The sequence below is a fragment of the Megascapheus bottae genome, chromosome 23, assembly GCF_031878675.1.
Source record: "Megascapheus bottae isolate mThoBot1 chromosome 23, mThoBot2.hap1, whole genome shotgun sequence".
In the NCBI taxonomy this organism is placed as follows: domain Eukaryota; kingdom Metazoa; phylum Chordata; class Mammalia; order Rodentia; family Geomyidae; genus Megascapheus; species Megascapheus bottae.
Window position 1 is genome coordinate 13,307,396 of NC_143531.1, and position 16,028 is coordinate 13,323,423.

The 16,028-nt window shown below is 36.3% G+C and overlaps 1 protein-coding gene across 1 annotated transcript in view; it reads left to right on the forward strand.

Moving 5' to 3' along the window:
- The window catches only part of Ube2d3 (ubiquitin conjugating enzyme E2 D3), a 26,750-nt gene extending 13,329 nt beyond the window's left edge, over positions 1-13,421 (forward strand). The window contains exons 3-8 of the mRNA XM_090356745.1: positions 288-351; positions 456-487; positions 6,523-6,600; positions 7,314-7,419; positions 9,777-9,870; positions 12,553-13,421. Coding sequence (XP_090212871.1) covers positions 288-351; positions 456-487; positions 6,523-6,600; positions 7,314-7,419; positions 9,777-9,870; positions 12,553-12,598 — 420 coding nt within the window. The 3' untranslated portion in view covers positions 12,599-13,421. The remainder of the gene's footprint in view (positions 1-287; positions 352-455; positions 488-6,522; positions 6,601-7,313; positions 7,420-9,776; positions 9,871-12,552) is intronic.
- Positions 13,422-16,028: the final 2,607 nt, after the last annotated feature.

Sequence of the window (16,028 nt, forward strand, 5' to 3'; positions counted from 1 at the left end):
GAGGATTGCGGTTCAAAGCATGAATTTTTGCTTACATAAGGTTTTAATATCCGTGTATATATAAACTTCTTTGAACTCCAGCCAAGGTGATTGTCTCATATGTATCAGTTAAACATACGACCAGTATGTTTAGTTAGACAGTTATCTTAGAAAATTTTATAGCACAGAGTAAGTGTAAATGGTTGGTATGTTCTTTAAAGAATAGAATAAAAACATCTGGAAACAGTTGGCTTTCTTACTTCTTTGCGATTTAAACAATATCACATATCGTTTTCTTTTGGTTGTAGGAACTTAGTGATTTGGCCCGTGACCCTCCAGCACAATGTTCTGCAGGTCCAGTTGGGGATGATAGTAAGTATCTTTTTCAAGTTGATTTTTATGATAACTTCGTAAAAAATGTTGTGCATTTTGAGATGCCAAGAAGTGTTTTTAAGAACGGTTTTTCTTTTTTCTAGTGTTTCACTGGCAAGCCACAATTATGGGACCTGTAAGTATTAAGTTCGTTTGTTTTTTACATTTTGTTTTTAGAAATCCAGCATTAATCTGATCCTATATTTTTATCTGTAAGCTTATTTTACTGTGTAGATAATTTTTGTAGATGTGCCATAGTTGTACTACTTTGAAAGAAACAATATAATGCATCAATCACTTGTTACTTGTACCTTACGTGTTTGTCCCTGCGTTCAGTTGTAGAAAATAACATCTCTGGACTTACCTATTTGCCTTGGTCCAGTTTTCCTTTATAACAGTGTAAAAAAGCCATTGAATTTTTTTTTCTTGCTTATAGAGACAATATGCTGGCTCTAATTCTACCATAAATTGTTAGTCAAACAATTATTCCATTAACTGCCAAGAATATAGCTTAATTGTATTATTTTGATAGTTAAAACTTTACCAAACTTGTTTTATACAAAATTTGAATATATTTAGGCAGAAAGTGATATTTTGAATATAGCAAAATTCCTTTCTATCCTGGGTAGATAAGAAACTATATGCTGGATAATTGAATATTCAGAATTATGGATACCATCTAAGAATTTCAGAGAATTAGAGCGCACTAAAACATCCTGGGGTAAGACTATATCTTGCACAAATACTTTTTTGTTTTGTTTTAATTAGAAGGCATTTTAGGGTTTCTAAGCTTAAATTTCATGTGTACCTTACAGAAAACTAGTAATGCATTAGGTAGAAAATGGTCATTAAGTAGATGTTAAAAATTCTAAAAGAAAATGGCTTTGAAAGGGTTAGGCCTGGTATAGATGGGTAAACAAGTATTTATTAAACAGGTTCTTGTTCATACATGTTGATAAAAATTAAAAACATTTGCTCTATGACTGGCACTAAGAATGTGAATGAACATCTCTGTCGATCTTGAGGGAAATTGAAGTTGGGATGTAGGTAATTAAATATTCCAGTGAGAAATATATAACATTAATGAAGTTTTGTGTAGGAGAAATTAATTATGACCGGTGATTTGTGTTTGTGAAATGTCAAAACTAAAGATTAGATGGAGACAAATTATGACAAAGGGCAAATACTAAGTTTAAAACTTGAAATAATACTGGGTTACCATAACTAATACTGGGTCGCCATAACTAATGCCAGATTTTTACACATGTTTTTGTTTCCTCTAGCAAACTTTTTGCAGTTTTAATTTTTTCTATTTTGAAGGTGCTGCTGCTTCCCTTAACTCAGTAGTTCATATGTGTGTACAGGGCCTGGATGCTGTCCCTGAGCTTTTTTAAAGCTCAAGGCCACTGCTCGATTACTTCTTTTTTGGTTGGTTAATTGGAGATCAGAGTCTCTGCATAGGTTTTTCCTGCCTTGACTGGCTTTCATAATATACTCTGCAGAGTACATTGAGTACTGTTGAACAGCTAGGATTACTGGTATGAATCACTGGTGCCCAGCATCAATTGTATATTCTTAACCCAAAGGTTAACCAGTTTTACCCACATAGCGTTGTTGGGTTTTGTGTTTGGGTTTTTTTTTTCTCTTCCATCCCCCCCCCCCCTCCCCGCCAAGTCCTGGAGCTTGAACTCAGGCCAGGGTACTGTCCTTGGGCTTTCTCAAGGCTAGCATTCTGCCACTTGAGCCACAGCGCCACTTCCAGCCTTTTTTGTGTATGTGGTGCCAAGGAATAGAACCCAGGGCTTCGTGCATGCTAGGCTACACTCCTGGCACAGTGTTTTAAAAGCTAGTTGTCTTCAAATAAATCCTTCATTAGTCCCTCATTTTATATGCAACCATTTCTTGAGCTAGGATGTCACCTTCCTTCCTATTTGGATGGAATGGTTGGTTTCCATGTTGATAATTTGGGAAAGGAGTCATTCATAAATACCCCAAAAGTGCTTGCTTTGTTTTCTGTATAAGCCCATAAATTCACATTCCACCATTAAACTGCTTGCTTATAAGTTACATGCCAGAAATGCTGTAGTTTAAAAACTATTGGCTTATTCTGAGTAAAGACACTTCGGAAATATAATACTGATTTAAAAAAAAAAAAGTGTGGGTTTTTTTTGCCTCTTTGTTTATACTATTTGCAGTTCCCCAGTTAAGTCTGACATCAAAAGAAACTACTTTACTGTTTCAGATACTTGCATGCTTTAATTTTTCTTCAATCAGAAAACTTGCAGAAATACATGTTGAAATTATTTGGGAAAATTACACTAAATTCCACATAGCCAATGCTAAAGTTGTAGAAAACAATTAGGACTGGATAAATATGTGGAATTAACTATAAAAAACTTCTGGCGTTAAGTAATTCATAGGTATTATATTACAAGTTTATAAGAATAATTGTTTTATCTTGCTTTAAGTGTTATTTTTATTTTCTTCACAATAATACTTGAAAACATTTTCCATCTTAAAGGGCTTATTACAGTCAATGGTAGAGGAAATTACAAACATTGTAAATGAGATGTGTAAGAATAACTAGTATATAGAGGTGTATATGCCTGCAGCCAGCAAATTGGATTTGATGGGAGATCTGTATCATCAGGAAGTATTCCTGTGCTGTTTGGAGCATGACAACTGAGTCATTTGTATAAATCTTTGCTCAGTAGAGAACATATTGTAATGTGGTTGAAGATGAAACTTAATTTGCCTCTAGAACCAAGATCATAAAGCACCCTGTGTACTTAGAATTTTAACTTTAAAAACTATGGATTCTCAGTTACTTACATCTGCAATCCATATTTCAAGCAGTGAGTTAGGGTTCTTTGAAAAATGACTTCAGGGCCAGGAGTGTGTTCTAGTGGTATTGTACTTGCCTAGCATACACAAAGCCCTGCGTTCAATTCCTTGGTACCACATAACGCAGAAAAGGCCAGAAATAGTGGTGTTGCTCAACTGGTAAAGTGCTAACCTTGGTAAAACTTAGGCCCTGGGTTCAAGCCCCAGGACTGACTGGCCAAAAAGACTTCACGCCCTCACCAGTGTCTACATCTGTAACCCTAACTAATCAAAAGTCTGATATCTAAGGATTGTGGTTTGAAGCCAGCCTGGTCAAGGGACATCCATTATACTCTTGTCTCCAGTTAGCAACCAAAAAGGCTGGAAGTAGAACCTGTAGTAGAGTGCTACCCCTGCGTGCAAAAAGCTCAAGGACAGCACCCTGGCCCTGAGTTCAAGTCCCAAGACTTCAGCATTGGGATGAAGAAATAAATTGTAAGGGTAAAAGGCAGAAATATCTGTAATAAGCTATTAGCATACATTAAACAAAATGTGGTTATATCTTGAATTAAAAGTAGTGACAAGGAAGAAATTTCAACTTTGTTAGAATTGAGTAACTGATTAAGAGTTAGATGACAGGGACAGTGCCCAGGCCCAGAGTTAAGCCCCAAGGCTGACATCCCCTCCCCCCACGCCCCCCCTCAAAAAAAAGGTTAGATGAAAATAGAATAATGTACTGAATTGTCCTGGTAGACTGTTTCATTTGCATGATTTTAGTAGGATGGGATTAGAATCCCCTAGGTATATTGTGGATGCTACTAAGTTCTCTGCACTGAGCTACATTCCAAGCCCGTGGATTTTCAAGACAGGGTCTTGCTGTGTAGCCCAGGTTGACCCTAAACATGTGAGCTTGTTCCTGCCTCCTATTTGCTGGCTTTACAGGTATAAGCAATTATATCTAGCAAGTATCCTGGCTTATGACTTTGTTAGGAAAAATGTGATTGAAGATACTAAAGAGAAGTAGGAGGTGTGTGTGTGTGTGTGTGTGTGTGTGTGTGTGTGTGTGTGTGTGTGTGTGGTAACATATCCAAATATGTTCAATGAGTTATGCCCAGAGTAATATATATGGGGCAAATGTTAGAAGCAGAAACTAGGTCTGTGAGAATACTACCATCTTAAAATTTCTGTGGAGGAAGGAGTATCAACACTGGGAGAGTAACTTTGAATTAATATAACTATAGTATCTAACAAAGAAAGACTCAATTATCTAATTATTTCAAATTCTGGGTGTCTTATTTATTTCATACACTTGGTTGCTATCTAGATGCTGCTTTATAGTGTTTTTAAAATTAAACCTGTAGATATCAATTTAAATAGTAGCTCTTCCATTTACAGTTGTACATTGCTTTGAATCTGACTCTTCATTTAAAAATTTTGAACTCGTAATGTATCTTTCTTACGTTTTTGTGTTGAGTTCAGTACCCATCTAGATTTTATATGGAGATACCTAGCAAAAATATATAAATAATATAGATAATGTTCTTTCATGTACCTTAGTTTATAGTGGGGAATTAAGATACATCCAGTTTGTTAACCCTTCGTGTGTGTGTGCGTGTGTGTGTGTGTGCGGCTTTTTTATTGCCAGTCCTGGAGCTTGAACTCACGGCCTGGTTACTGTCTTTGGGCACTGTCCTGGGGCTTTCTCAGTCTACCCACTCCAGCTTTTTTTTCCCCTGTGTATGTGTTGTTGAGGAATCGAAGCAAGGATTTCATGTATGCTAGGCAGGCGTTCTACCACTCGGCCCCTATGTGCAGTTTTTATATAACTCTGTGTGTGTGTGTGTGTGTGTGTGTGTGTGTGTGTGTGTGTGTGTGCGCGCGCGCGCGCGCGCGTGTATGTGCGTGTATGTGCCACTTGAGTTGTAGATCCACTTCTAGCTCTTGGCCGCTAAGTGGATATAGAGCTAATGGATTTTCCTGCCTGTACTGGCTTGGAAGATCAATCTTCAGATTTCAGCCTTTTGAGTAGGTAGGGCTTAAGGTGTGTGCCACTGATACCTGGCAAACTACTGTAAAAAATTTATTTTTGCCAGTCCTGGGGCTTGAACTCGGCCTGGACATTGTCCTTGGGCATTCCCAAGGTAAGAGCTCTACCACTTGAGCCAGAGCACCTCTTCCGGCTTTTTCTGTGTGTACCAAGGAATCCAGTGCAGGGCTTTGTGCATGCTAGGCAAGCACTATACCACTAGGTCATGCTCCCAACCCATGTTACTGTAATTTTTTTCCCCACCCAGTTGTGAGGCTTGAAATCTGGGCCTGGGCACTGTCCCAGCTCAAGGCTTGTCTACCACTTAAAACCACAGTTCCACTTCTGTTTTTCTGGTGGTTAATTGGAGTTAAGAGTTTGGGGACTTTAAATGCCTGGCCTGGCTTGGCCTTCATCTGTGATCCTAAGGTATCTCAGTCTCCTGAGTAGCTAGGATAACAGGCTTGAGCCAGAAACCAGAAGCAGATCACTTTCTGCTTTTTAACATAAAGCCCTAGACTGTTAATTTTTTCATCACTGCTTTTAACCCCAAGAGTGTTGCTTTTTTTTTTTTTTTTAAATCAGTCCTGGGGCTTGATCTCAGGGCCTGGAACACTGTCCTTGGATTTCTCAAGGCAACTCTACCACTTGAGCTATGGCACCAGTTCTAGCCTTTTCTGTGTATATGGTACCAAGGAATCAAATCAGGGTTTTGTGCATTCTAGGCAAGCACTCGACCATTAGGCTGCACTCCCAGCCCCTAAGTTTTAGCTCTTAAGTATTCTTCAGAAGTCTGGAGTCTGAGTTTATCATGCATACAATGGTATACACACTAATAGTATACTAAGCTACCACAGAACCACCCTATTTAATTAGGAAACTTGTAACACATAGGTTTTGGTTATTACGTGTAATAGCTATTTGGTGTGCCAGTGGGTAGAATAGCCTTGGGGGAGGGAGGAGAGTGTGTGAGTGTGTGTGTTTTGTATAGTGCGTTTTTTGTCTTTTATTAAAAGATGTTTTCAGTATGTGCAATGTACAGTTTTGTAGCAATCTATAAACTTAGGTGATCTTTTTGACTTGGGAGAATTTGTGTTTGGAATACATTTTTTCAGTTTTTAAAATGAAAAATGGAATCAAAGTAAATTAGAGTTCATTACTTTTTAGTTAGTTTTGATAGTTGGTCTTTAGTATGAGCTGATTTTTCTTCTTGCATTTAAGTAGGTGATTTTGATTCCATGCTAAAGATATTCATTGCTTAGAACATGGAAATAGTCAGCAATGATATTTTAAAGTATTAAAGTGCATTTGTCTCTTCACAGAATGACAGCCCATATCAAGGCGGTGTATTCTTTTTGACAATTCATTTTCCTACAGACTACCCCTTCAAACCACCTAAGGCAAGTAATTATCCCTTAAAATCTGTTAATGTGGACTTATAACTTGGTTTCAGAGGAATATAGTATTTTTAGAAATCAGTCTGTGTGATTGAGCCTAAGAATAATTAAAACATGAAATTTTGGAAACATGGAATTTTGTAATGGATAGATACGTAGATGACTCCTATCCTTCAGTTAAGAGTCTAGACATGGACTTGAACTTTGTGAATGAGGAAAATAAAGGAGGAAAGCTTATACACCCTATACCATGTGGAAGCTCCCCCCTTCTTGTGTTAGTACATTTTGTGTTATTGGCACTGTTGTAATAGGTAGTTACTAGTTGTTCATTTCAGTATATGTTGCATGTGCTGGTATAACTTACACTCTGCTACAAGTTAGTCAATAATTTACCATTTAGTTTGTATTCATAATTATAAATCTCTGCTAAAGTGACTGGTATATAGGGGTTCAATTTGCAGTGTCAGACATAGTAATTAAGTGCTTGAATTTCTGCACTCAAATGTTAGAGGTAACCTGGACACCAGAGTGAGATTATCTTAAAACAGTTTTTGACTTCAGAACGATTAGCAAATTCAACTTTTATGAATGATAAAGGGCATAGTGTGTAGTGGAAGCACAACTTACATAGGCCTCTGCATATTCGTGAAACTTTTAAAAAGACTTGGTTGTTTTGATTTGTACAATCTAAATTAAGCTTTATAATTTTATTTTAGGTTGCATTTACAACAAGAATTTATCATCCAAATATTAACAGTAATGGCAGCATTTGTCTTGATATTCTAAGGTCACAGTGGTCTCCTGCTTTAACTATTTCTAAAGGTAAATACTTACTGAATAATCTGAGCTGCTTTGATTTTTTTTTTTTTGAGTTTTACCTCGTTGCACATTGTTTTTATTATGCCAATGGGTTTTTTTTGTTTTGTTTTTGCTTTTTTGGTTAGAAGGGGGAAAGAAAAGTTACTTGCACTATGTAGTTTTTTTTAATCTCTGAGGAAATTTGTGGGAGAATCTAAGGTTTGATGCTACATGGAAATAATACATGATTTTTATTTATTTTTGTTTGGTCGGTTGTGGGACTTGATCTGAGTCTGGGCGCTGTCCCCGAGCTCTTCAGCTCAAGGCTACCACCCTACCCCTTGAGCCACAGAGCCACTTCGGGTTTTCTGGTAATTAATTGGAGATAAGAGTCTTGAGGACTTTAGTGCCCAGGTTGGCATTGAACCGCGATCCTCAAATCTCAGCCTCCTGAGTAGTGTCGTTACCGTGCCTGACTTTAGTTTTTCTTAATAGCATAATTTATTTTAATAAAACCTTTTCTGTTATAAATTACTTGACATCACATTCTCACATGTATGAATTAGCTTGAATGTAAGTTAGCAAGAATGATAGGATATACCATGTTGAAGTTATATTCTTAGAAAAATTTATAGTTTGTTTTTAAACAAATGTAAGTGGTAGTAAAACCACGATGTATTGTTGCTTGGGTATTAATAATGGTGCTTTAATTTGTAGAATCTTGGAAAGGTGTCTAGATCAATACTGATCTCCTGCTTTAAGTAGAATTCTATTATGGAACATGTCTAATGTTGTAAAGGCTCAGTGAGAATATCCTAGATGAATATATTTCCTCAGTATCTTCTTTTTGACCATTGTCTTGTGGCACTTGCATTTCACAGATTCTTTTACACACAGAACTACTATCTGCCTTTTAGTATTTGGGAGGAGGTATAAAGTATGTAGAACTTGGTTTTTGGCATTGCTAGTTATATTAAGGGCTGCTAGTTATGATATTTAACTAGAACCACTTTTAAGGGGAGAGAAGTCCTGTAATTTCACAATTTTCACATGTTTAAATTACTTAGAACAGTTTAACTCTTTATTTTCAATTCATACTTCATTACCTGAATATCTGATTCCAGGTTGTTATTGCTAGAAATCACTGCGATACTGTAAATATAGAGTGAAGTGGTGGTTTGTAAAGTAACTTGATTTTGTGATAGTTCTTTGCTTGTGAGGGCAGCATCATTCTGAGTTATGTAGCCAAGTATGTACAAATCTATGTATGTGGTACCAAGGACTCGGCCTCTGGTCTTTGTGCACTCTACCGCTAGGATAAACTACCGGTCAGTCTTTATTTTTAATTTTGTGTTTTGCTCAAAGTTGGTGCTCCACCACTTGAGTCACAGTGCCTCTTTCTGATTTTTTTTTTTTTTTGGCCAGTCCTGGGACTTGAACTCCTGGCAGGATCACTGTCCTTGGGCTTTTTCAAGGCTGGTACTATACCACTGGAGCCACCACTTCTGGCTTTTTCTGTGTAAATGGTACCAAGGAATTGAACCCAGGGCTTCCTGCATGCTAAGCAAGCACTCTACCACTAAGCCAAACTCCCAGCCCCTATTCTTAATTTTATATATGTGTGCTTATTCCAATCCCATGCAGCTGTATTTGCTGGTGACAGATAATATTTAGCTTATGTGATAGTTGCTTTTTCCCCTCACCAATGGTTGTCAAAATTACTTTTGAGGATTTGTACATACATTATAGTCTTTCATCAATACCTTTAATGCTGGCACATTAGTGAATTCTCAAAGTGAGATTTATGTTCTTTAATGGGTGCAAAAAATAACTAGACTACAAAGACTTAATTAGTGCCAATAGTGAAATTGTCATTCCTTCATGTTCAGTCCCCTTGGTAATACGGTCTTTACATTGTAGAGTCAAGAAGATAAAAACATTCAGTGGAGCTCTTGAAAGTACAGAACAAAGGGCCCAGAGTTTGGCCTAGTGGTAAAGTGCTTGCCTAGCGTGCACGAAGACCCCCGGTTCGATTCCTCAATACCACATACATAGAAAAAAGCTGGAAGTGGTGCTATGGCTCAAGTGGTTGGGCTTTAGCCTTGAGAAAAGTCCAAGGACAGTGCTCAGGCTCTGAGTTCAAGCCCCACAACTGGAAAAAAAAAATACAGAAAAAAAATCTTGCCTAAGAAGAAACAAAGACTGGGTTATTCATCTCTTCTTGCTTAATATAATATAGCATGTGTATGTATGCGTGCATGCCATACATATAATATACATATATATGCTTTCCCTGTACAGAGTAGCAATAAATTCTGATGCCATTTATGTCTTTTGGAGAAATAGTATGACATCTAAGTAACACATTTGTTTTCTTGCAGTTCTTTTATCCATTTGTTCACTGCTATGTGATCCAAACCCAGATGACCCCCTAGTGCCAGAGATTGCACGGATCTATAAAACAGACAGAGATAAGTAAGTATGCAGTAGTTGAAGTATAAAAAATAATAGTCTTACTAAGATTAAGGTGAAGTGATGCTAGGAAAACTTGGTGTTTGTTTCTGGTAAGCTAATTATTAAAATGTAGTTGTTGAAAAAGAAAATTACTAAGAGCTAAGCATGGTGGTACCTACTTATAATCCCAAGAGATTGAAGCCAATGTGGGATGGATGCCTAATGAGATGTAGTCTCAAAAAAAATCTAGCTGGGCACAGTGACTAGTGGCTCAGACCTGTAATCCTGAACTCTAAGGATCACAGTTCAAAACCAGCCTGAGCAGGAACCAGTCTGTGGGATTCTCATCTCCAATAACTACTCAGAAAAGGCTGCAAGTGGGGCTGGCCTTGAGCAGGGACAGCATCTAGACTCCAAACCCCCTTCCCAATCTGCATTTCAGCATGAAAATAAATTTCCCTTCCAGAAGGATTTTTTAAAAATGTAATATATATATATGTATATATGTGTATATATATATTACATTACATTCAGCTATCTTTATTCTCAGGTTTGGGAGAAGAAAGCACTTGACAGTCAAGTATATATCTTTGTCTTGTAAAAATAGTGAAAATTAGTCCTGCATCTAAATATCTCAAATATGAGTTATTTTCATGTGCAACTTTAATCTTCATAAATTTCATATGTTATAATTAATGCTAAGTGTACTTGTTCAATTAGGTACAATAGGTTAGCAAGAGAGTGGACAGAGAAATACGCTATGTTGTAGGGTAAGAGGATCTGTACTCTGGTGCGCTTATTCATGGTACTGCCAGCACTTGAGTGCTGCATGCTTTAAGGCACTGTATTAACTAACAAAAGGTAACAGATATGGCAGTTTTCTGAAAAATGTTTAACTGCTTGATATCTATCTAGTAGTCATTATTGCTTGAAAATATTTTTGCATGGCAAAATAGTTAAGTAGCACTAGTAAATGGAAATTTAAGCCCGCCATGGTGGCTCCAGTATATAACCCTTTCCATTCGGGAGGCTGAGATTAGGGAATCATCGTTCAAAAACAGCCTGGCCTAAAAATCCTCGACTACCTCTACCAGTGACTAGGTACAGTAGCATGCGCTTATCCAAATCCAAACAACAGAAAGGGAAGCAAGACCACCTGTCTCAAAAAGTGTCCAGCAACAAAAGGCTGGAGTAATGGCAAAAAGGAATTTGAGCACCTGCTTATTAGCATGTGCAAAGACAAATTCAAACCCAGTACCACCTACAAAATAAGACTTTGTTATCAAACATGATGTTTAAACATTAGCTTGAAATTTGTACCTATACTATGTGTACTTATTACCTGACTTATGTAATTGTAATCCTTCTATAACATCATTTTCATCATAATAATAAAGAAATTTTAAAAATACTGTGTGGAATTGGGGTATATGGATTGTTTTTGGTTTGTTTTTTAATTTTGCCAATAGATAATCGTTTTTTTATTTTTTTTTTTGCTTAAAATTATTTTTTTATTGTAATTAGTAAAAGGGTTACATGATATTTGCCAGATAGAAGGTGCATTAATTCACATACATTGATACCCTTTCACATGTCTTGGTACCCATTTCCCTCCCCCTAGATAATCTTTTTAAAGAAAAAGACTTCAGCCTTAGCAGCTAAAGTTCATTACTGACAAGCATGCATTAATGTTACCTATAGTTTGTGGCTCCCTGTATGCTAAATAAAGCCTTTGTTTTTAAAGTGCTGGCTTTTTGAAGAGGGTTATCCTTAAACAAATTAACTCTGAGTTGCCCGAAAACATTAAATTTGAGAAAAACAGAACTGTTTGAGGTTTGAAATTAAGCTGGTGATAGTCTTTTAAACTTTAAAAGATAAGTCTAGAAGTTTTGATGTATATGTGTATTCATTTCTTAAGGCTACAGCTGTATTTTTGTTGGCTTTGAATGTACTCGAAGGAGGAATTGGTAGCATTTGTCAGTCTTAGTGATCTTTCTCAGTAGTAGCCTGGCTTGTGGATCAGTTACCCTCTTGTTGTTCTAATAAAGATGATCTGTTTGCTGTTGTAGAGTATGTTCCATGGGGTTTATTGGACTCAAATCACCACCACATGTAACAGTAATGTGGTTCTAAGTAACATGTCCAATCATACTTCTATCCCAGTTCTTTAGTCACCTTTCCTGATGTCTTACCTGCACAGATCTCAAAAGCATCTTTTCTTGTAATGCGTAGGATGAAGTAACAGCTCCAAAGTTTAGGATGATGCAGATAGTGTTGTAGAAATAATGTATATCACTAGCTTTGAGAATGACTGTACTTCTACTAATATGTGCATATGAAAGCATTCTGTTGAACTGTGAGGTGTTTCTTTAGTTGTACAAGAGGATCTCAATTCAACATGTAAAATAATTTTTAATATTAAAAGTTTGTCAGACCGAATAACCACTTTTAAGTTTCTAGTATAGCACTAGTGGTGGTGGAGAGACAATCTGGTTTTTAGTCTTCTAATCTCAGTGCTGCTCTATTTATTAAAATACTACTGTTTCAAAGCATGAGGTTTCATTTCTCTGCTTTGAGTACCCATGCTATTCCTCCTACTCAGTAGCCATTACATGTGACTTTAAAGATAGGGAAAAGTAGAAATTTCTGTTTTTAAGTACTGATTTTAAACTTTATTTAAAAAAATAACTTCTTTATTTACAGGTACAACAGAATATCTCGGGAATGGACTCAGAAGTATGCCATGTGATGCTACCTTAAAGTCAGAATAACCTGCATTATAGCTGGAATAAACTTTAAATTACTGTTCCTTTTTTGATTTCTTATCCGGCTGCTCCCCTATCAGACCTCATCTTTTTTTTTTTAATTTTATTTTTTGTTTACCTCCCTCCATTCATTCACATGCTCATCTGAGAAGACTTAAGTTCTTCCAGCTTTGGACAATAACTGCTTTTAGAAACTGTAAAGTAGTTACAAGAGAACAGTTGCCCAAGATTCAGAAATTTTTTAAAAAATGGAGCATGTGTATTATGTGGCCAATATCTTCACTCTTAACTCGGTTATGAGACTAAACCATTCCTCACTGCTCTAACATGCTGAAGAAGCCATCTGAAAGGGAGGGAGATGGATGCTCAGTTGTCACATCAAAGGAAACAACATCCTAGCAGCATCCATTCTTGTTTAAGCCTTCCACTGTTAGAGATTTGAGGTTACATCATATACTTTATGCTCATAACTGATGTGTCTGGAGAATTGGTATTGAATTTATAGCATCAGCAGAACAGAAAATGTGATGTATTTTATGCATGTCAATAAAGGAATGACCTGTTCTTGTTCTACAGAGAATGGAAATTGGAAGTCAAACACCCTTTGTATTCCAAAATAGGGTCTCAAACATTTTGTAATTTTCATTTAAATTGTTAGGAGGCTTGGAGCTATTAGTTAATCTATCTTCCAATACACTGTTTAATATAGCACTGAATAAATGATGCAAGTTGTTAATGGATGAGTGATCAACTAATAGCTCTGCTAGTAATTGATTTATTTTTCTTCAATAAAGTTGCATAAACCAATGAGTTAGCTGCCTGGATTAATCAGTATGGGAAACAATGTTTTGTAAATGGAAAGCTGTTTTTTGTATATACTGATGGGATTTGCTTCATTGTTTGACATCAAATGATGATGTAAAGTTCAGAGAGTGAATATTTTGCCATGTTCAGTTAAGAGTGCACAGTCTGTTACAGGTTGACACATTGTTTAACCTGATTTATGCAGAATTAATAAGCTATTCAAATAGTGTAGCTTTACTATGCTGCACATGATACTGGCAGCCCTAGAGTTCATAAATGGACTTGGGACCTTGCAGTTCTGGAACATGTATGTGGAACTTTTATTATTTTCCAGGTGCATCCCCTATCTAAAACTTTTCTTTATCATGTACACTTGATAGCTGGGGGGAAAATGGGAGTGATAGTGGGTCACAATTTACAAAATAAAGTACTGTTGGTCTGGGAGTTGTCATGAGGCTATGTTGAAGTGATTTAACCATGAGATATTGGGCATCCATGGAAATGGGTTTGTTCATTTACATTAGTGAGCATTTAAATGCAGCAGATATCATTTCGGGTAACTTAACATGAATAAAAGTCAATGCTATTGTATTGGGGTTTTCTTTTTTTTTTTTTAAATTCCCTTGACAAGTGCTATTTGTGCCACAAAACTTCTGTAGTAACAAGGGCATTATCATTCTTCGCACTTTCTAATCCTGTAGTTTTACTTTTTTTGGTGGTTTTGACACTCCCATTGCTTTATTTCTGAAAAGTCTTGTATTCAGTTTCTAGCATATGTCTCCATGTCCACACTTTTGCACTGATTAGTTAGTTGATGTGCAACTCATTCCTTGTTTGACACTGATGCGGAAAGCTAGACATACATGTTGTTTTAATTGTTTATGAAACATTTTAATATGTAGTTCGGACATGATTTGTTGACAAGGTTTTTCTCTAAACCAGAAGTGAAATGCATGCTTTCTGAAGATGTTCTGGCTTTGTTAATTCTGTAAAATACTTTTCATTGGAAATAACCAACATAACTAACTTTTCCAATGAATTTTTTTCTTTTGTTTTTGCTTAAAAATCATGGGTTCTTCAGGGGAGATGTCATGCTGTGTTAAAACGATTCAAATTATGAAAAATTAGTAACATAGTTGCCCCACAAGGTAAGAAATAACTTATTTGCCTCTGCTTTTAAAAATTACTCCTGGGACTCAATTCTCAAAAGCTTTAGTGGGCAGTATTTCTTGAGAAGCCAAACAAGAATAAAACGCACTTTTCATAAAACAGTGAATCCCTGATTGACTTTCAAGTGGATCCATTTTTTAACCTTTGATGATTTAAGGCATTTACAAAGGTGGCTTCGTTAAGCCATTTTTATAAGAGTGGGTATGTCCAGTTATGTTTATAAATTAAGTGTCCAGTTCTCTTTATCTTGGACCTGACGCTTTATATAACATATGTTGCTTCTAAGGGAATAAGCCATAGAGGCTTCTCCATGTTTAAGAGAAAGGATGTTTAAAGTACCTGGAAGACCATCCTTTCTGAATGTATAGACACTGGACACAAACCACCCCACTCAGTAATCTGAAATCTCTTAAGTGCTAAATGAGCATTAGCAGATGAAATACTAATGACATAGTCTGTAAACTTTCTAATGCATAAGCCAGTAGTTTTAATAAAAGACCAATTGGCCTGTTAGGGTAAATTTATTCTGTTGCTCTGCCCCTACCACAGGTTTGCAGTGTGATAATTTTTTAACTGGTAGGTTTGCTTTCTTGTGTGGGTGTACTCACGTTTAATGTAAGTATGAACCACAGTTAACTAGTGGTCTCAGGGGTAGTGAAACACTCACTTAATGGTTTAGTTGAAATATACTTAGGATACTGATCATGCTGTGTTAATGATTGGGGGGAGTGGCTTTAAATTAGTCATGTTTTGTGTCAACAAACTGTTAAATGATGGAAACTTTTTAAGTGAAATTGTCTTTTATGAGGAACCCAGTGCAAGTCACTAAGTGTCTGTGACATCTGCATAAGACTTGTAATAGCCAAACTTAAGTGAACCTAAAGGAATTGTTACCATTAAAGTCTGTGTTTAAACACACTATGGTCTTACTCATTCCAGTTAACATTAAGTACACAATTGAGGTTTTTTTTTTCGATATTTTCAGTCTTTAAGAAGTCAGTATGATTTTCAAAGTGATTGGGAAAATCCTTAAAATGCAAATTGCCATAAACCCCAGTTCTAATTGAAACTATAAGTCCCATAACTTATGGTGTGTTTTGAGTGACTGTATGGTAAAGGTAACTTTACAAGTCTCTTCCAAACATTCCCTTGTAGCTACAGCCAGTGCTTTGAGACTAGTTAAAACTGTGGTTACAGAGGACATGTTTTGTTAACACTGTAAAACAGATTACCTAACAGTATTTTGAATTGTAAGACTAGATTGATTTCCCGTTGACCCTTGAAATAGTACATAAATCTAATTCTGCTATGTATAGTTTAACCAGTGGTTAAATATTAAGCAGGTTCAAAGATGTACTTGCTGAGTGTGCTAAATAGTGTGAATAAAGATTTGAACCCATTATCTCCTGTGTGTCCACATTAGGCAACTTGTTTACCCCC